General features: G+C 37.5%; 1 protein-coding gene across 1 annotated transcript in view; it reads right to left on the bottom strand.

Moving 5' to 3' along the window:
* LOC117429254 (nuclear receptor ROR-alpha A-like) overlaps window positions 1-23,394 on the bottom strand; it is a 238,910-nt gene that overhangs the window by 63,370 nt on the left and 152,146 nt on the right. Inside the window, exon 2 of the mRNA XM_034901625.2 lies at window positions 10,645-10,674. Coding sequence (XP_034757516.1) covers window positions 10,645-10,674 — 30 coding nt within the window. The remainder of the gene's footprint in view (window positions 1-10,644; window positions 10,675-23,394) is intronic.

Here is a 23,394-nt window from a genome sequence, read left to right as displayed (position 1 = left end):
ACTAGGGTGTGTGAACTATGCATCAGCTGCAGAGTCAGTTACAACTACGTCTCACCCGAAAGACGGAGCACAAGGAGGTTAAGTGACTTGCTAAGGGTCACACAATGAGTCAGTGGCTGAGGTGGGACTTGAACCGGGAACCTCCTGGTTACAAGCCCTTTTATTTAACCACTGGACCACACAGCCTCCTTATATTAAAAGCGGTTGACTGTATTATAATTTTGGCGCTAGCATATACAGTTCATCTGTTCTCTTTTCCAGCATTACGGAAATACTTCCAAATTATAACCAGCTTTCCCTATCTTTTATAAAGCAGAAGAATTCTACTGAGTGGAGTAAAATTTCCAGAGGATAGATCAGATTGATTTACAGGCTTCTTTGTTTCCCTTTGTTAAATTAAGTTTGAGCAGCATCCCAGAGAGGCTTACTGTTACCCCTCAATATATAGGCATTTGTTAACATCAGAAGTGACAAAGAGTGAAATAACTTTTCTAGAATACTTTGTACTATAAAAACACAGCCACACCAGAGGGAGCAACTTCTCCAAAAGATTGAGGGGGATCTTCAGGCTATTCAACACATATGCGCACCACTTTGCTCGCCTCCTTTGTTAAGCGAAGCTGCCACACTTTTTCAATTATGTCGAGCCGAACCCTCTTAGCATGCTCTTCATACTTTTATTTTTGACTTATGAGGATGCCATCATTATGATCTTGTAATTCATCACTGGTCCTCATTCCTCTTGTGCTATTTCACATTAGTAATGTGGTGCGCAGAGGAACAAATCTGTTCAAACTTCATCTGAGAATCTTTGGGCAAGGTAGGTCAACATTAAAGCATTAGTGTTTGGCCCGGTTTTGATGTTAAGGATAACTCTGTGGTGTCTTGTGGCAGAAACGACAGTTTAAACCAAAACTGTGCTAGGATTTTGGTCACAAACCCCACAATTTTTGCTCGTCCTTTCACACACACAAGGTGCCATTGACTATTACTGTAATAACACTGATGTGAAACGATAAAGTTCCTTACTTATTTTCAAATAAAAATGTTTAAATATTTTCCAACTATTAAAATATGGCTGCCATGCAAGCTTTTTGCTATGTTTTTTTTTTTTTAATACTAAGATTCGTATTTACCTTAAACAAATAACAAAAGAGCATTTAACACTGTTTATCCCAAATATTTATCTCATTATAATAAAGGATGTCACAAAGTATTGTATTTTTTATTTATTTATTCTTTTTGGTTTTACTAGAAAAGGTTGGAAGTTACCTTTTTTTTTCTTAGGACCAATGCATAGCACAGAAATGCTGGAAGCATTCCTCATATCTGATGAATGAGAAAAGCATGTTTTGGAAAGTTTTGAAATGCCTGAACTGATCAAAGCTGCTTTCAGTGGCGATTTATCTTTAAAGTTACCCTCAGAATTTGTGAAGAAAAGAGCTCAGCTGAAATAGTATTGATATTGAGGCTTTGACCAATTGCAACCAAACCAGCCTTGTTTGCATCGGTTCTGTTCTCACATGCCCTGCTTTTGAGCAGAAACACAGATTCCCCTGCTCAAAGGGCTTTGGAGTCCTTGTGCTATTCTCATTTTGCCCTTGTGGCTTTCCAGTATGTTTGACTGCCCTACAGATTTCACCTCTTTCTGTTTCAAGTCTTTGCCCAGAGCCCTGCTGCTGGGAGCGCTGACAAAATAAAGATAAAAAAACAGGGTAGCTGCACATCTTTCTTTCCCAGCTTTGCTTTAAGCATTTTGTGCAACTGAAACACTGAAGCACTTTCAAACCCCAGACTGGAGCAACTAAGATTCAGATTGGCAAAGTGACACTGCGAAAATCTGAGGCATGCATACATATATTAAAAATGAGTTCAAGCAATTGGACTCCTCCAGTTGATTTGAAAATGAGAACCACAGGCAGTTGCTGTGGCTTAACAGAGGAAACTGTTGAAATGTTCACGCTTTCACATCGACCGTATTATTCTGACTGCAAAACAAATAATCTGATTTGTTCTCAGTCCCCAAAGTGGCCAGACAAGGACACAAGCAGTCCTGTTGAGACTGTGCAATTAGGAAGATTCAGTGTAATACCATGCCTTGCCAAATGATTTTCAATTATTTATTTCTTATTATTATTTATTTCTTAGCAGACGCCCTTATCCAGGGCGACTTACAATTGTTACAAGATAACACATTATACATTATTTCACATTATACAGATATCACATTATTTTTACATACCCATTTATACCCATTTATACAGTTGGGTTTTTACTGGAGCAATCTAGGTAAAGTACCTTGCTCAAGGGTACAACAGCAGTGTCCCCCACTGGGGATTGAACCCACAACCCTCCGGTCAAGAGTCCAGAGCCCTGACCACTACTCCACACTGCAATGGTATTGATGTGACAGTACAGTTCTTCTGTAGCTGTAATTGTACCACACCAACAATGGCATTATAACAGTATGTACCAATACACATTAAAGTACCATGGCACCGTGCCAGTGTACTGCTGCACAGTTTGCTGGTAATAATCTACTCTTACGCTTATGATTCTGCTAGTTTTTTCACCGGTGGTACAATGGGATCTCAATGGTATTAATTCTTTCTATAACAAATTGTTATAGCGCTGAACAGCTTGCACAGTATAACAAGTGTTTCAAGTTTTTTTTTTGTGTTTAAAGCTATGGATGAATAACCAGACTGCAGCATCCTGGCTGGGTTTTAATGACTAGCGCCAGGTGAAAAATGAACATGATCTTTCAAACTAACTAACCTCCAGAAATGCTCCACATCTGAAAGGTGGTTGGCACTTAATCACTAATGTCGCTGGTTTAGCTAGATGATAATACCATTGCAGGCTCTCAGAATAACAATGACTGCTTTGAGAGGTAGGTAGGGAATGGAATTGCACTGCAGATAGGAGTTTATTTTTCCTTGTGCAGGTTACTGCTTTTTTATCTTCAGCAGATACTGTGCAGTTGCTGATCCCTGCTTTGATGTTTCTTTCTCTATGAAGCTCAAGCATGTGAAACCGCATCCCCATTATCTGATGAATCTTAATGATGGCAGTCTGAACAATAGGGTAGCATCGTGTTTTTTTTATCACATTGCCTGCAAACCTTCACTGGTACCACCTAAAACATTGCAAGCACGCATGCTTTCCCGCTGTTGGATTTACAACACATAAAACAGTGCTATACTCTTAAAGGTGCAGAATAATAACTAAGATTTTAAAACCAATTTTCCTACTGTTAATTAGCTTCAATATCCCTTCTTCGAATCACTGCTTACTGTAGAACAAACCTTGCATTTCTAATGAGTCTTCCTAACTTTGAAACATATCCGATGGTCAGTATTCTGGTGCGAAAATTATTTCACCCCATTCGACCCAAAAATAAATTCGGGGAAGCCTACTTTAATCAACGAGGGGACCTTTCAGGCTGGAATTATGCTAATAAGAAATAAGAACGTCATAAACGTCTTAAAGTGGAGATGAAACAGAAATAGAGCTCTTTGTTTAGCAAAGAAAGCTATTTATTATATTTATTATGTACATTTTACATTATTCTAATTAGGTGCAGCTCATAATGGAGAAGATGGCAGCTTTTCCAAGTGAAGAAAATGTCTCATAAGTGAAATTTAATTCATGAATGCCATGGTGAGAAGTCCCGTAATTAGACAGACAACACTTTCCCTTGACTATCCAAGAAGGTGCTGTAGCATATCCCCAACGTTTTTGAGTAGTGTTGATAAGATACCTTGCTAACAGAATGGTCTATGCTACATATAAACATGTATATTGTCGTACAAATACCTAAGAAAAAAAATAAATGGCCCTTTCTGACACCAATAATTTAGTTATCCATGTCCATGTGCCCTACAATACTGACTTCTGCTCTGTGTGTCTAAAAATCATCTCCCCGGCTTCACCTTCTGCTCCTTGTAATTGATTAATGACATGGTTAATCAGCCTGGTAGCACCGCAGACACCGCTCACCTACAAAATGTCACCCGGGTTAACAAAGCACACAATCTATTTCATGGTCCAGCTTGTCTTTAATAGCTGCCTGTCACCAAGTCATTTGTCTTTGACAGAGTGACTTTGCTCTGTACCATTTCATAAGTGCAATAAAAAAAGATGCAACATTATATATATATATATATATATATATATATATATATATATATATGCTGCCTCTTTTTTTATTGCAGAGTTATGAATTGGTACAGTGCAAAGTGGTAGTAGTTACATTTTGGTGAAAGCACAGGGATGCAATATTGAGGTAAACAAAATCACTGCCATCATTGCAAGGTCTATGCTTGTTTCTAATACATTTTACCTCCATATCTGAGCACTATATTGTTGAATATATTTGAATCTAATGTGTCCCACAAACACGTTCAGCTTCACACTACACAAATTCCTTGTAGTCTGCTGTAAACATGACAGAGGTAGTTTAAACAGTAGGGAAATCTGCTTGCTCTGTGAATCTAACAGACTTGTAGTTGGAGGTTATTAATGACATGCTATAATCTGGGAAACAAAGCAAAGGAATGCGGTGCTGGTAGGGTTTCATTCAGATCATACATGGTTTTTATAATGGTATCCCAATGGCATTTGGAAGTTCCTGTGTCCAGTAAGAATTTTGCAAGCCTCACGAGAACGCTACACGCAGACTGAACCTTCCTTATTAGATGCATTATGACCTGTTGTGTGGATTTAACTATGCCTATAGATAAGCTTGTCACTGGGAGTAAATATGTTTAAGCAGATTGGTGAATTTCGCAAACCTCATCAGTGCGTTGTGTGTCCTTGTCGTATGTCACATGCACTTATGTCCAAGAATGACAACACATCACAACAAGAACCTTCCGCTTGTTGTGAGACCCAAAGGGACAGTGCAGAGAGTAGTGGACTTAGCGGTGCACAGTGGTTCTTGCTAGACTATCATTGCTCATGAAATCACGACCTTCTTCAAGCAAGATGAAGTCACATGTCACAGAAATGTTACGACCCGCCTTTAAGTTAAATAGCGCATACTGTAGCACAAGAAAAGCTGCTTTAATTACTGTATTATACAGTATATATTGACACAGTATTGTTCACGCATGCATTCTACTGCCACATTTCAAATGCAAACATTTTATGAACTCAGGCAGTTCAGTGTGTGTTATTTATCTAATGACCAGCAATAAAAGTAGAATTCAGTGTGTCGGCCAAATAAGCAGATAATATATATATATATTGCAAATATACATAAATTAAATTCAATTTTCTTTTTACTGGGTGGGTTTCATTTCCATAGTGCTTTGTCAACACACCGGGAAAATTCACTGAGAAAAGCTGCACTGTGATAATACAATCCAATCAACAAATCCATACAAACCTCAAAGCTATCAGTCATATGAGATAAGAAAATCAAATAAAACAAATGCCAGTCTTGTACAACCAGAGAATATAATCAACCATTTTTAAAACAGACGGCCTTGAGGTTGGTTGGCAGAAACTTGAAACCTGCTGTGTAAAGGCTGGTTGATGACTGTTTCTTTTTCTGAAAGTGGAATTGTATTGCTTTTTTTTATAGAATTGAATGTGCTTTTTGATGTCGGTATAAGGTTTGGTGCTCTAGTTATCATACATTTTCACCTCTCTTAACACTTAAGAGGTGGCGGCTGGTGGAGAAGAAGTATATCATTGTACTGTACCTGCAAGATTTACGCCAGACTGGTGCTCCTGTGATCAGAATCTTGAATAATGAACTAGATTTTACTACATTATTTTGCACAGGAAAGCATTTTCATGCCATGCATAGTGACTAGTTCATCTCCTGGCACATCGTCCCCATAGCTTCTCTTCCAACAGCTTCCAACTTAAATACACACAGATAACCACTAGGGATGTGCAAAGCAATGACACCTTGGCCAGGATAAACCAATGAAAATGCTGAACCAACTCGCCAGCTGCTAATGACTCCTCTGTCCAGCGACTGTTGTGACTGTAAACTGTTGGTGGCTGTTATAAAGTGTTTTTGCTTCAGCTTCCTGGTCATTTTGGGCACCATTTAAAAGTGAAGCAAAACACAGGAACAGCTTTCACTGCCTCAAGAGTGAAAGGGGATTGGAGAGGATTTGTGAGAATGCAAGGGTAGAATTCAACGTCACATAATCAGCTTTCAACAAAATTGCGAAATAGTTCCTAAACATTTGTGATTAACCGCTGTGCAGCTTGTTAAGTAAGCTGTGAACCTGTCAAATAGTATTAGTGTGGGTCACACCACCAGAACTTCTGATGCACAGAAACATACTGCATATATATTTTACTGCAGACAGGCCTGGCTAATCATGTAATTGTATGATGCAACATGAAGTAATATGGAACATGCACACATTTTTGTTTTCAAAATGACCAATTTACTGTATAGGTATGTGCTAAAACAGGAAGGGTACAGTAGTGTTAACTCAATATTGTTTAAGTGAGGAGCCACACATTCACTCATTTGAAATGTATCAAAGACGACTAAGAAGAAGAAGTAATGTTTTTACAGCCATTTCCAAACCCCAAAATGATATGCAACAAAGAACATATATGCACTTTTGGCTTTAAACAGCTACACTTGTTTCAATAAGAGCCTCCCACATGAAAATAAACACATCTTAGAGATATCAAACTATCTCAAATATAATCAAATGCATTTGAAGTATATTTCATGTATAATCATCTTTCACACAGGCGCTTAATCAGATATGAATGTTACTCTCAACGATATAGATATATATATATATATATATATATATATATATATATATATAGTTGCTGTATTTTTTTAAACAAACTACCCTTACACCTACACAAACAACCTAAGTTGTATTGCTGTTTTGCTCTAAGCAAATACAGTAAAAAAAACTTTATGATCAGTTTGATCCTAGATTAGAAGTGCAATATCCTGTGCAATCATGTATCTCCAACACGGCTCAAGAAGAGATGAGACATGTCTACTCTACAATAATAAGCAGGCAACCCCCTGTTTTCAATATGTTATCAGAACTAATTCTGAGATACAAGATCACAAATGTAATCTTAATGTCCCCTTTAAAATGGTTGCCTTGCAAACTATTTTTCAAACTGACTGGATAAGGACTGCTGGCAGTGGTAATGGGTTTTCTTGGTGTTATTATTATACATACAGCTAATAAAATAATCCAGTAAATTATATAATATGCTATAATATGTACAATATTACCATTACTACATAGATCTTACATTTCCCCATCCAGTAAAGATGCACACATTATGTTAAACTTATTCTTTTAATGCTATTTTTTTGTTCATAGCAATTTGTGAAGAAAAAAAAATGACAAACACAGTTTGCAGTCTTTTCCATGCCACACTTCCTGTCATGAAGGAATGCAGTCAGCACAAAAGTTGCTTCTGCGAGTTTGAGTTTTTGTTGTAAAAACTATTTAAAATGCTTTGTTTTTTTTACTCTTCTAGAGCGTATATATATTTTTAAATTCTGCAGAAACAGAATTATCGAAATATAGATGCATTTTCTTCACTAATAGCTTCAAATAAATTACTATAAAAAATCGAATTCACCTTTTTTATTATTTCATTAGCTCTTATACAAAGGAATAACAAACTCAGTTTTAATGCTGCATCTTATTACAGTCTCAATTTAGAACTGAAGCACAACATGTTGAAAGTTCAGTGGTGGCACTGGCAGTTACTGGTCCAGTCTGTCTATAATATCACTCATCCAGGCAGGTTTTGAAAAACAATGTTTTTAAATTACATTTTGCAGTACTTTTAAGATATGGAAAATACCAGTTGAAATCTCGTTTTGAACTCCCACTTTCAAATCATGTGCTTCTTGGTGCCTGGAATGGAAGTGATTTCTGATGTGGTCTCCTGCATAAAAGGAAACGGCAGGAGGCCATGCCAACTTCAAGAATGATCCACTTTGGTGAGTGCTAGGCAGGGTTTTCACCTATGGCCTTATCAAAGTGAAAACCCAGTCAGAGCAATATCCAATGACCTGTATAGATTAAAGGTGATACAGAGGCCAAGCTGACTAAGCAGGTGTAGGCTGCATCCCGCATGGTTCACAGAGCACTGAACTACATCTCATTTATTTGGCACACTGGCAGCAGTGGGTCACACTGATTTGACTCCCCATGAGGTCATGTCCCTGCCATTCATACAACATATAAATGAGTGTTAACAATGGTTTTAGAAACCATTTTTCTCACCTGTTTTAAATATCTGCTTCCTGCTTGTAAGAAAGAGCACAACAGTTAAATACTGTACAATGGAGTATCTTCCCTAACTGAGGGAGTGCTCATATTTCACACTGAAGATGGCACTGAGGTGTGTCCCATTTCGATTGGTTGCAGAACAGCACTAACTAACAACTGAAGAGAACCCTGCAGCTTTCACTACAGATTGCTTTGAACTTCTGGTTGCTTGGGTGTCGAAAGGGTGTGTTGCTTGTTGGTGTTCATTTCCTTCATCGCACTAGACTTTGCATCTCTAGCCAAGTGCCATCTTGCACATACTTCATTAATCCAGCTCACATTTTTTTTTCTTCTGAGAAAGAAGCTTACAAGTAAATAAAATGATCATTGGACTCCATAGGGAGCTGAATTTGATTGCCACGCAACAGTCCCTTTGTCGGTCTGCCTCTTGCTTTCACGGCCGCATGTTCGGCAAGAAAATAGATTTGTTCTGGCAGCATTCCAATCCTAGCCACAAAAATAATGATCCAGACAAGAAGATGTAAGTTTCAAATGAGCACTCAGATGCAGGCTGGCTGTTTGCTGAAAGTTCTGGGATTGTTTCCTTTTTCTTTTTAATATATTAATGTTGGCGTTTGCGAATTTAGTTCTCTGAGCATGTACCTCAATCAGAGATTGGCAATTGTGCCGAATTGTGCGGTGGTTTTGTGATGCAAACTAACAACCATTGATGGCTATGTTGAGACCACAAAACTTGTGAGATGGATTTGAGACTATATCTCCATTGGCAAAATCTTCTGACTGGTAAAACGATCGAGATTGGAACCAGGGTTAGTTGCATGGTCTATTTCTGTAAGGTACCTGTTGTCCATCCCTTGAGTAGTCAAACCAATTACAAAGGTTCTAAAGATAGAGATTCTAAAAGAAACAAAGGCAAGGAGACTGACTGAGCTCACTCTATGGTTCCAATTAGATTAACAACATCAAGTCATGAGAGAAAAAAAAGCTTAAAACATCTTTCCACAGACTGCTGCTTAAAGAATTTAGAAATGATTTAAGACCACCTATTTTATATGATGAGAAAAACATATCTGCAACAAGAGGAAAATATGTTATAACAACTTCTTACATACTAAATGAGCTATGATCCACACTCTGAATATCCATAGCAATTAAACCACAGGATCTTGGCACTCTGCATTTCTTTTTTGACTACAGCAGTACTACATATAGAGTGTTACCATGAATGGATTCCATGGCTGCCCTGGGAATTGCACAATTTTCTAATTTATACTGTGATGTTATAAATAATGGTCGATTTTTTGTCTGCAGATGTTAAAAGCAGCATGACCGCCTCTGGGCAAGGTCATAGGTTCACACCTCCTTTATCTACTCAAACCCAAACATAATGGTTATTCAAAGAATGCCATATTCTTGGGTTAAAGTAGAGTACTCTAAACATTCAAACCCATGTTCACCTAGTTAAGTTCATATTTCAGGGTCCTTTCTGGTGTGACATCTTCAAAATTGCCATACAGGAACTGTGTATCAGAGATATTTTAAAACAAGCTGGAGATGGACCCTCTGTTCAGTTAAAAGGGCATTTTGGGTACTTGACAAACCACAGCCTTACATATACTGTATAGTATCAAGCAAATCAGACAACAAAGGATGGTTTCAATGAACCATCTGGCTTACAGGCTGGCTTTTCATCCCATGACTCCTGAGTAAGTCATATGAGAGACTGGGTATCATTTGGATTTCTTTTTATATAATAATTTGATATACAAAGAAATCACTTTGTGTTCTATACTTCAAAATAGGGACACACAACTTACCGTATTCACATTTATTTCAACACAAGAAGGTGAACTGAGGCCGAAAACTAGTTACCAGAAAACACATTAGTTCCCACATTAGTGATTTAAACTCGCTGGGAACTGCTTCCCAAGTCTTCTCTAAACTGTACTCTCAGCCACACTTTCAATGTGAGTGTTTCTGTATTTACAAACCAGTAAACATGCCTTGTATTTAACAGAGAGAGAACAGAACAGGCAGACATCCAACTGCAGGCCACATAGCAAAGCTCACCCCCAATATATTTTCATAATTAGCACTGCAGTCAAATAAAGGTTTCTATTTAAGACTCCTTCAATCTGTAAAAATAACCAGTCAGTAGGCCCCTTTGCACAGCCACTAGGAATCAAAGTATGGAAGTCACCAGGTGAGATAACCAGCATTCTTCCAACAATACACAAGGCAAGGTTTTTTGGTGGATAATTTGAAAAGAAACCAAGATACACTACTGAGATATGAGACTTACCAGATAATTCATGTTTGTTTTTTTTAATAAATAATTATTACATTGTTTTATATTAGGCAGGGTAAAAATGCAATGACTTACAAGTGTGTGTCTTCTTTGTTCCTGTAATACCTGGAAAAGAAAAGAAGGAAACAGTCAGTCAAAGACATTGCAAACAGTTGATTTGATTCGTTGATTTGATCTCCTGAGACTTTAAATGTAATAACAGACAACGAGAAGTGCTGAATATTCTATGACCTCTTGACACTATGCTTGACACTGAAATAACTAAAATGACCCCTCACAATATTAAGATATAGGACAGTTGCAAATTATCCCATAGAAGCTGTTGGGCGTCATTTTCCATGGTACGTTTGGGCAAGGTCATGGAGAGAGGAAAACGGTTTGAAAGGGTTTTAGGGGATTAGTCATAATATTGTCTTTTGGGCTACATAATTAAATTCAAGCAAAACTCAATTTGCATTGTAATGCATTTCTGTTTGTCTATTCATACTGCTTCTTTCTTTTGACTTAAGGAGAACCTTTTGGGTGTAATTTCATAAAGTCCTTGACCTGATGCAGCTTGGTCACAATAACACAATAAATGGCGAACAATCTTTGAGGCAGGCCACTTTGAGTTGTAGTTGTGTCTGCTTTTCTTTTTGTTAGGGGTCATTCTGGAGAATGAGTCTGAACTGTCCACACTTGCACCAGAAACAAATACACCCACCCATGCCCAACTCAGTGCTAGCAGATGCTAACCAGCACGTACAGATGAGGGAGTGGTGAAATGTCATGTCATCTGCATGTGTTTGAGTATGTATGCATTTGTGTGTTGAGTTTCAAGATAGGTTAAACATACTACTGCCTCATTACAATGCATAGATTGTGTGTATATTTGTGGCAATGTGCCCCGTCCCTGTGTGCATTTGTGTGTTGCGTGCGTGTGTAAATGTTGGTGTATAGTCATTGGTACACAGGATATAAACGGGTCTGTGTTTCACGTGTATTTAAAAAGTGTAGATTTGTATTTAGGCACGAGGAGAGCACAAATCACTTCACGTGCTGGTTAAATGTAATATTTGAGCACGGGGTTGCACAGAATTAATTCACGTGCTGGGATTCAAGTGAATAATTAATTAGTAATTGAATCCCAGCACAACAGTATATATAGATGCACATTTCTTTCACTCGTGGTTGGGTGTTCGGTGAGTGGAGAACGAGTGTGGAGAAGGAGGTAAAAAGAATAATAATAATAAGAAGAAGAAGAAGAAGAAGAATAAGAAGAAGAAAAGAACTGTCTCACTCACCGTGTTTCGTTTGTCTGTCTGTTTACTGTCTAGTCCGTTTTGTTTACCTGTTTATTTTGGCTACCAGTGCCGTGTCCTGTTTTGTGTTCAAACCTTTTATTTTCTGTTCTGTTATTAAATGCTGAGCGAAAGCATTCGCTCAGCTTCACCAAACCCCAAATCTCTGTCTGTTTATTTCCTGCATCTGGTCTGACGCCACCCACTCCGGCCGTCTTTGTGACAATATTATACTGTAGAATTCTCACAATTGTATTTGTAAGGTGTGGCTTAATCAGAATCTGATAGCCAAATGCTAAAGCAATCCAGAATTGGCTGTTTCTCGATTTAACGCTGTCTTTTTCCTGGATTTCGCACAGTCCCTGACACACGAAATTCAGATGTGAATACCAGACCTCTACTCTCATTTAATCATGATCAGCCTGATGTCAGATTAAAATACAAGCAGCGCATTGCTTTAAAGTGTTTTATTACTCACATTAAACTCATGGAATTATATTTTGTATGAAGGAAATTACCAGCAAAGAATTTGGCTACTGACAACCTTTTCCGCAGTAAACTGAGCATTACAATTCATTTGTTAAAGGGGTTCATTTTCTTATTAATAGATTTACTTCATTTTCAGATTCATATTTTGATAATACAACCATAACAATCAGCTTCTTTATCATTTTAAAGCACTGCTAACTAAAGGTTTTAAAATGCGATTGCCTCCTATTAGCATTAACACAACTGTCATTGGTCCTACTTGTCTTGTTGTTTGGTTCATTGCTTGTTTTCTTTTTAATGCTTTCACATACATACCTGTAGATAAAAAAGCATTCCTCCTCATATCTAATCCCTTCCTGGGCAGAAGGTAAAAGTCCTTTACATTTTACTTAAAACAGGAAACACCTGGTTTTCTGGCAACTACTCTGGTTGTATATATTCCAAACAATATTTCACATTGTGGAAATTATATCAAGTTAAACATTCATAATCTTAGCGACCTGGGGAAAATTGCTTGAAAAAAAACATTCCCAGAAAAGCTCTGCTATATTGTACAATGACCCTAATTTCTCAGCACCTTTTGCAGGCAAGTGTGCATGCCACTACACCATGGTAATGGCAGCCTGCAAAATAAAAACTGTGGCTGTGTTGTATACTAACCACAAGAACCATAACGACAGCATGTGACGTATCCTGCAAGACTAGGCAGACAACAAACCAAAAACAAACTATACTCCCTCACTACATATTTTCATATTTTCTAAAGTAAACAAGGTACTGTGCATTGCTGGAGTGCTCACTTGTGATTTAGAACACACTAGACTCACTGACTGCATCACCGGTAACCTTAGGGAGCCAAACTCTTCATTTAGAATGTGCCTTTTGTTTACTTAGTCAGTATGTTATTCTCTTACTGATTGTTATAGCATGTCCTTAATTGAGTACACAGAATTTAAAATAGAAAAAAAACCACAAAAGAAACATAACAAAAAAATAATACCACTGTTCTTGTTCCACTTTTATACTGTGGCCCTACGACAGTCATCTTTTAGCATGGCATTAAGACAGGCAACACACTGTTTGCTGCTTTTAGAAGTATGTGTTGGCAATTACATAAAGGATGCACAACAAATAATGCCACACTGTGAGGTGCTGTAGGAGCTGCTGGCTGACTCACTCCTGGTATACCTTGTATACCGTATGTATGTTGTATTACAGTAGAACATAGGTGTGCATACTTCAACTGAGAACTTTTACCAATATCGACATTTTCAAATGAATTGTCATGGAATTAAAATAAGACCCAGTACTTTGGGTTTTACTGTTTTGTTTAAAGATGAACTCCCTAAAATACCATAGTGGTTGATACCTCATGTTTACAATACATTTCTACTTCTCATTATTTCTGTAATGTACCGCTTGAAGGGGGTTTACTGTATCTTGAGTATAACCTCTAAGAGTAAAATCTGGTGTGGCTCAAACAAATATGGAAATCATATTTCAATCATCACTGTCTATAATAAGACAGTTTCCGACAACTGTTACTAGCTGTTATTTCTTTAAGAAGAAAGATATTTATTGTCAGTAGAGGAAAAAAAAAAAAAAAACTATTAAAACTTCTTGACACATTTCCTTGTTTCCCTAAATGGACACTGCTGGGTCCCATCTTATTCCCTTCACTGCTGTGCAATTCATACATCGAGCCACTTGTATCAACCATCTGGCTTCATTTCTCCCCACACCACAACAGCCATTCTGTCAATGTCACTTAGAGATATGAAAACTAATCTTAACAAAAAATGTACTTGCTAGGAAATCATTACTGTCAACTGTGATATAAGCAAACGCAGAATAAATGGATTGTAGCTGGGAAGGGGGAGCTTTCTCTCACGGTAGTGTCATAGTGAGATGAGTGATTGGAGGGGGTGGAAACATCAAAGCAAATCACTGGTTTTGTCACCATCCAGGTGTCAGGTTGCTACTCAGGAGCTGGCAAGCAATGATTGCAGGGGAGGCATGTAACTGCACAGGAGGTAAGGGGTCAGAAGATCAATTAGAGGAGGGCCTGCCCTTGAAGGATGTGGGACCTTAAATGGACACTTCACTATAATTATTGTTTTTTATTCCCAATCCATAATGGTCCTGCTGGCCATTTTGCTCACTGAACTTTTTAAAAGCGAGCATTTGAACAAGATTTAATCATGTAGGGAACTGTGTTAATCAACCGAATGAAATAGGCCCTCCTTTAATGGAGAAAATGACTTAAAATTAGTGTAATTTACTGAAACAGTTCATTAGAGCTCTTTTTTTTTTTTTCGTCAGGGCAAGGCAATGTTCCGAGAACGCTTCAATTAGTGTTCTAGGAACATTGCATTGATAGAATTTCACAGTTAAAAAGGCATTACACAGTCAGTGCGTTCAGAAACTGAACAAAACAGTGCAGCTGTACAAAAATAGATGGAAGCTAACAAAAACATCTGCTGTTTTACTTTACACGACCTACTGTACCGTGTTTTTTTTTTTTTCAATATTGAATTAATAATGTATCACTAGCGAGAAGGGCACTGTACAAGTATATCATCTACTGTGCATGTTATAACATGTAATTTCATTTCTTATTACGTGTTCTGCATGATTCTCAGAAGACTTTTCTGCTTAGATCATTATTTGCCACCCTTACCAACCATTCCAGCGACAACCGCTTTGAAAAAGATTGTGTAGAAGTGGGGACGCATAATAGTGTTGCACTGTGCACTACAGCCGATAGGTGAAGAATTGTGCAACACTGATATGCTTCCCCCACCTCACTTACCCTACAACCGGCCTTGCTGAAATAGTAAGCCTGGAAAATAATAATTTTAGCAATAAGAACATTACTGAATCATACAGTAGGATGCACGCACAACAGGATATTAAATAGGAAAGCAATTCAATATAGGAACATTTAGATAGTATCTTAGTTAAGATTGGCTACTATAAACATGTCCTGTTATTTTTTTCATATTAAAGTTTTGTTTACCCAAGTTTAGATCAACTGAATCCTGGACAAGATTACCAGTTATGACAATAGCAGTTCCTTGTTTAGTATTATACTACATTCAAAATGTTATCAAAGTTTACATGCATTTGAAAATCTGTACTTAACAACTGTACTTCAATTTCAGTATACTGTATTACAGCAAGTTTGACTTTGATTCCAATCTTGTTAGATTGTCTCATACTGTTACTATAGATACTCCATAAACAAGCTGTACACATCAAATCCTGACTTTATCATGGAAAATCAGACTTGATCTCAAGAGCTCTTGCTTGTCTTATAGCAGTGACTGTCCTGGGGCTTCATTACTTAGGTCTTTCACTCTCAAGTTTGTTTTTTATGTATCGGCACACATCTGCAACTCCTTTGTTTTCTATATTGCAGTACTTTAAAACTAATTGGAATGCTTTTAACTTACATTTTTTCACCCAATCCAACAATGATCTAATGCTGTATCTATTTGCACACACAATAGCTATTCCACAAAGTTAGGGTCCAGGACAGCCTTGTTCTGTATTAAACTCATCCCGGTTAAACGTTTTTGAAACCTTATAAAAAGGCATTGGAAGTTTCTGTTCGGCTGTGACGGTCATAATATTAGTAGTTAACTTCAGCTCTGCATTTATTGTTAGGCAGCCTACCTGGAACACTAACTCTAGGTGATGTTTACTTGTACTGATGGCTTTACTTAAGAACATAAGAAAAATTACGAACGAGAGGAGGCCATTCGGCCCATCTAAGCTCGTCCAGTTCCTCGTGGCTGATTGATCTCAGAACTTTGTCAAGTTGGGTCTTAAAGGATCCAAGTGTTTCTGCCTCAACAACATGGCTAGGTAGCCCATTCCATTCTCTGCATGAAGACGTGTCCCCTTCCCTCTGTCCTAATGTGGATGAAGTATGGGTGGTAGTTCTGGGTTAGTTGCCTGAGGCCAAGAAATCAACTTGTTCTGTTTGGCGAGGGTGTGTGAACCAGATTAACTGCATTTGGTTTGAATGTTACACAGATATTTTACTATTTAACGTCTGATACAGTTATAGGTATAAGCACTGCACTGTATGGCATTTACACAGCTAATGGTGCCTGATGATCTGCTACCATCGGCAGTCCTGTGTTTACATTGCTGTACACACTTCAAATCACACACTCAGTTCAGTCTGAAAAAAAGCGAAAATAAAGACCTACAGAAAGTAGGGCCAGAATAACTAACCATGAATTACACACAAAAAAAAAATACAGGAGTAGGTAAAAAAGATAAAGAAATAGTATTGAGCAAGCAACTAGTAAATTGACAGGAGCACAAATTAAGTCTGAACTGCTCGCCAGACTGTAACTCATAATTCCAGGTTCCTTAACTTTGACAGCAAATGATTCTCATGAATGACATTGTCACCTTGCTCTCAGACACAGCTTTGTTTTCACTGTTTGACATTCAAAGTTACAGTCTCCTTCATCTAATAGAGCTGTCCTCTCACCACACTAATGGGAACAATTCATTTAACCTGCGCTAGGTATATAGAATGAAGGAACTTCCTAATGTGTTGCAATTCCTGAGGGGAAATCAATCCCCCCAGATGGGCCTTCCTGCTAGTTGATTCATTGACTGCTGCTCCTCACTTATTCTCGTTCACTGCTAGAGACAAAGAGGACAAGGTACAGAAGGTGCTGTATGCTGTTGACTGTAAGCAAGGTTTTTTCTGCTGGCATGAAGATTTTAGTTCAGTAAACGAGTGTGGAGTAATTGTTTTGTTTAAAACACGCATGTATTCAGTCTAAATCAATTGTACTTCACATTTAGTTTAGTGCATTGACTGCATTTTTTTTTGTTCACAGCTAAAAGGGAAATGAAATTGGCACGAACCCTAGCATTACATTTTAATGAGTGCGTTACTGTCCTAAAGTGGCTTTTTAAAAACAACAGAAGAAACTGTGATAAAGATAACCGATGGGATTTGGCATTCAATATTTGCACATAGTTATCATAGTTTTTTTTTTTTGGTCTGGTACTTTCTAAAAGCTGCAATAAGGATATCAGCTGCATAATCAAAATGTAATCCTCGGATTAATCCTATGCAGAGTCACAGCAGAAATACTGCAGAAATCAGCCTGTGATTGTTATATTAGTTAACAGGGTCTATCTGCTAGGTCTTTGTCTGTTCAGCATGAAAAATAATGAACTTGTAAAGGACTAGTCTAAAAGTTACAAAGGTGTAGTGCAATCAGTTTCTAGGCTTGACATTCTTTTTGCAGAGCATTACAATTATGTGTGAAAATGAATTACAGTTATACTGCAGAGACTTGAACTGTAAATAAAATACATTAAAATGACTTGCAAAACAACTGCACTCCAAACCTATGTGATCTGTTCAATACTACCACCATTTCTATAGCTACGGCTTCTGATTTTCGTTTTTTACCGATAAAACCCGATAAAATACCCCCGATACAAAAAAAATGAAATCGGTGGATAGCCAATAAACACTGTAAAACATCGGAAAAACTGTGGAAATGGGTAATCAATTCACGTTGACTTTACCCTTTTCCCATTAAAAAAATAAAACCTACTACAAAAATAATAATAAATGCATTTCCCAGTGCTGCTGGGCAATGTCCCGCCTTCCTGACTTCCATCTATCATTGAATCTACTGAGTGACAGCATATTCCTACATTTCTATTGGAGACTCCGCTTGCGAGATTTAAAACGTGATTACAATCAGGAATGGAGGCTTGTTAGCGGGATTTAAAGCTGTATTACAGTTAAGATACAGAGGATTTAAAACAGAATTGTGGCAAAATGTACAAAAATGCCTACACACAAAAACCCCAGAAGAATGTCTCCTTGAACATAGGGATTTCGTTGTGGAAGACAGCAAAGGAAAGAAGGTACAACTTAAGTGTGCAAGTACTGTCGAGTTACTATACATATTTTGACAGAAAAAAAACGCTCAAGCATTTTGGAAAGTAACCGAAAACACTAATTTCATACAGTATATCAAAAACGAAACCCCAGAAAAAAAAAACAATTTATATAAAACTCAAAAATAGCTAAAAATAAGCACTGAAAAATACAATTAATAAAAACTGAAAAACAGAAGCCATATATAGCATACTTGCAAACTTGCTAGCAATTAGCTAACTAACCTTAAGATACCTCATGAACATGAACATGAACATGAACAAACCGAGGCAAAGGTCATCCAAGGTGATTTCAATCATTACTTTAATTGGAAACGAAGCTTGACTACAACCTTATCGGCCACATAGACTTAAAGTCAAAGGTAAATTCAGCAAAACATTTGTATTTCACATACCAACTTTGTTGGGATATAGCATGCACCTGGTGTATAACAAGCAAGACGTAGCAGCATTAGGCTCCAACTGCATTAAAGCCGCTGGCCTCTAGTATACAATATAGAATACTATACACTGAGAATACGACACACATTGTACAATTAAGTTTTAAAACTTATGTAACATGCAGTAATTCTTCCAACCTTAGTCAATGAGTGCATGTTACATTCTGAAAATTACTGTATAGAAAAGAGTCCTGTTTGCAACTCAAAACTTGACTTTTTTTTTTTAACAATAAAGTTATCATAAAAAACTGGAATTGGTATTCACAATTATTCTACCTACCAAAATATCTATGACTTACAGTAATGTTATACAGTGAAAGTTTCCTGGTTTGAAAATCAGATCTATAAATTACATGAGAAGAATTAAAAATTAAACACAGTCACACAAGATACAGTTTGTATTTCCAGTCAGGAAGGTTTTCAGTCAAGCCCAAGAAAAGGGTCTGTCTGTTCATAATGAACTCACAAGATTAGATTCCCAAATTGCAGTTCCATAATGCAAATGACTGGGCGCTCCAGTGGGTCAGCAATGTGATTTGAAGCCTGCTACCTCTGGGTCACCATGTTAATTGTAGGCCAGGTCAGCAGTGAGTAATCTTTTTCATCTTGTGGCCTCTTTAGACTAGTCAAAGACCTTGTGACAAAGCATTCTCTACACAAAACCAACACCGTGACTGTCAGAAACTCTTGTAAGCAGTCAGTCTCACAGAGAGAGTGGTCAAGAACTGGATGTGCCTGGCAAGCACAATACCACACCCAATTAGAGGAGTCTCCTGAGTCACCAGCCTGGCACCTTTCCTGAGTTATATTACTAATTGTACAAATCCTTTCCTTTATCTGCCCCTAATGTCTGAAACACTTTACCAAGATGCCTTTGAGAGACTGCATCCCCAGGGTTATTTAAAAGAAAATGACTTAGAATTCTCCTGATGTTTTTATTTCTGGACATTTTTTAATTGCTTTTACTTATATGTACTGCAAAGGAATTTATTCCAAAGCTTGCGATGTTGTCTTTTGCCATAGTTTCAATATCATTACAGCACATTTAATAATTGAATCAGATATATCTCAGTGAGGTTTTACAAACAACATGTTTATTACATAAACGACTGAGAAAATGTTTCTTTTAAACTCTCTTGGGCTAGTGATGGGTGTTTAGATATCAGAACCATGGGACAGAAGGTGTGTTTGGGATACAGCACAAGGCTGTATATACTTGTATCCTAATACTGAATCTAAGCAACCAAATACAGTGACTGACACTGACAGTCACTTTATGGCAAACAGTTAATGTCTGTGCTCATCCATAACTTTAAAACACTCAATGATAAAACAAACAGTAATATTAAAAGATATTAGTGAAAGTCTTTGACAAACGGTTTGACCAGAAGCCATAGTGTAATCCAATGCACTCGCACCTTCAGCTTTCCACACACATTGCAGAGAGTCTTACCCACCAATAAGATATGAATCTCCTGGGTAAAGAAAAAACATTAATAGCAAACACCACCAAATACTACTTTACTTTATGTAAAAGAAGGAGAACATACCAAGAATTAACTAGTGTTAAATACCTTCTGCTCCCCAAGCCTGGGGGAAAAGAAAACCTGCATCCTCTGAAAACTGAAGCGTTTTATATCAAGGCGGCCTTTAAAACCCAAATAACCTTCCACCACTTTGATCTCTGGAAAGACACATTACCTGGGGGTTAGGGACTTGCTACACACTTTCAAGCACATGTTGTTGCTTTGATTTCTCCAGGTGAGCCATGGCATTTATGGCCTTCATTGCATCGCCTTAATTATACATCACAGCCAGAAGAATTTATTGTGACCATGTGTTACACACTAACAGCAGGCTCAGATTGGGAAGCTAGAGGAATTCTTAACTGAATTCAAATTTTCCATCTGTGTTTTTTTTTATTTTTATATTTATCGGTATTGATGAAGATGACTCAGACAGTCGTTTGTCTTAAGAATCTCTTGGCAGTAAAATGTGATTTATTATTTTATATTGTGTGTGTGTTTTCATGGAGTCAAGCTAATGAATAAGGATGCATACAGTAAAACAATCTTGGAGTATTTTTTTACCCCCCTTTTCCTCCCCAATAAAGAATTTAAATTATGTTCTCTCACCGCAACAGTTTCCTCTAACAGCTCCCCACAACAGCTCAGGACAACTGAAGTTCAGTGGACCTCTTCCGAGCCCTCATCCAAGCCAATGTAATGCTTTCTGTGGAATCTCCTACACATTTCAGCAACTTCACACAGCCAGGATGCAAACCTGCACTCCCCTGACTGTATGACTCACTCTGCACACCATGCTGTCGTGGATTTACCACTCGGGACCCCAAAAACTCAAACCCTGAATTCTGTCACATTCTGGATATCTTCACCCCAGTTGTCATTTTCATATGTGCCTACCTTATATAAATGAAGGTACAGTAATTGATCAAACTTGACATTTTACACACTGCTCTCATAACACCAGAACACACAGTGTTACATTCTACAGGCATTCTCGACACCATTTTCAATATTAAACTTCATTCAAGATGTAGTTTCTGTTTTGATGTTGTTATTTTAAAATGCAGGCAAATGCCATACTTCATGTAGATGTGCATAAAAAGAAAGAGAGAAAAATATAAATATAAACTGGCTTTTTTTTTTTTTGCTTCTGTTTAAAGAAACTGACAAGTGGAAAATCCCAAGCTGGCAGCGAGACTACAATTATTTTACACAGGGCACAGTCTAGCAAATGTGGCTATTAGGATCAGCATGGCAGTGGGTTACAACCTTAAAATGTGGACTGGGCATGTCCAAGAGGGTAACATTATAATGTTATTAAAAGAAAAATGTGGTCTGCTATCAGCATTCTGTATTAAACAGATATTTTACTTCATCTATATTTTGTTACATGCTTAATATCCTTTTATGTGTGTTGTTTATCATTCTCTTTTTATAGGTCAATGTCTAATGATTACAGTTCCACATCCCTAGTGGTCATTTTAAAAAACACCGGACTTCAGAAATTCAGTAAGTCTGGTTAATGTTGATGTATTCAGAAGCAGCAAAAAAGAATGATAGAGAACATACACAATACGATATTAAGCACAATACATAATATAAACATGCCTCTTTAAGAAATGCATTGATACATCCATCTTTTATTGTTTATCCCCACTTCCATCACTAACAAAAACAGCCAAGAAAGAACATTTTCTCCCCCAAGTCAATAGGAGTCAACAGCACCAAATCCCCTACCAACATGGAAAGGGGCATTCCGTCCTGAAAATAGACAGGAATTGGAGAAGGCTTGATGTATCCCCCGTTCAAAACATCCACTTTAGTGCTGTAAAGTAAATTCTGTCCTACAGAACAACCGCAACAAAACTGAGAATGAAGTTTTAATGAATAGATGTGAACCTACTGGGCCTTCCTCATACAGTAAGCTGCAGTACTATGCTTTACTTGTCTGTGGGTCAAAAAGGGTTGATTAAGAGTAGAGTGGAGATGTGCTGGAGTCAAATACAAAGAACTAGTGCCCCCTCTCTAGCTTCCAGTATTGACAGTCTTTAACAGGGCTTGCAAGGAGACATTTTAGACTGCTAACAATAAAACTCCAGGCCAGGGGTGCGTGGCCTAGAGTTCACGAAAGTCATTTCAATTTTTTAACCTTGAGAAGTCCTTTCGGCTGCGCACATTCATAAACTAAGCCAATTGACAAATATAGCACCAGGATATATTACGAGGCTGCATATCTGAAAGACAATTGTGTTGCTGGCTCCCTTCCAGCTTCTGCTCTGGAGCTGCTTTCTCTGGAGTGGGTTAAGATTATCTTGACAGCACATTCAAAACCCTGGAACACAAAGCAAAGCCCTTAACAAAACTGTCCCAAAGACAGTGACGACTTCTTCATACTGCCAGTTAAAATCCCAGGCTCTATAACAGTTATGCATAGTGGTTTGAAAAACACCCCCACCCCCACAGCTCATTTCACAAACCCTGATTCACATATTATTATACTTCCATGCATAAGATAACCCCCCCCCCCCAATTAAAGTCTCATACCCTAGCTGCTGGAAATTAATAAGACAGCTAATAGTTTTGAGCTTGTGAAGTGGTATTGCTTTTAGAATCACGCCTCATTTTAATTAGGGCTCTTAAAATTGTTCTGTCATAAATTCCTATATATGTAGCGTGCCTAGAGGCGGGGCATATATGTGTTTTAAGTTAAATTAAATTAAGTTTTAAATTAAGCGCTTATAGAACCCACGTTGATGACACTTTCGTTAATGCGGTGTGTTGGGAGAGGGAGGGGTGGGTCCTTATGTGTCTGTAAGTTTTATTGAATAGCCCAATATATTAGAAAACGTATGTGGGTCACAATGCAGTACTGTAGTTTTGATTAAACCTACCAGGTGACAATTATTATTATGTTAGCCAATTTATCTAAGAGATCACAATGATTTTCTTTTAAATGAAGAAACAGTTACCTTTTTATTGGACTAACATTAATATTTGAAAATGTTCCCATTTCCAAGACCTCCTCATCGTGTAAAATAACTAAATAAAAATATAAATAGCATAGTATAATAATGTGGTAAGAACAGAAATGTCAGCTTTTTCAAACTTGTCCTTTCTTTGACCTATAGTGTAAAAGAC

Source organism: Acipenser ruthenus, chromosome 24 (assembly GCF_902713425.1).
Source record: "Acipenser ruthenus chromosome 24, fAciRut3.2 maternal haplotype, whole genome shotgun sequence".
In the NCBI taxonomy this organism is placed as follows: domain Eukaryota; kingdom Metazoa; phylum Chordata; class Actinopteri; order Acipenseriformes; family Acipenseridae; genus Acipenser; species Acipenser ruthenus.
The sequence above is the reverse complement of the archived record's forward strand: the minus strand, read 5'-3'. Positions and strand labels throughout refer to the sequence as shown.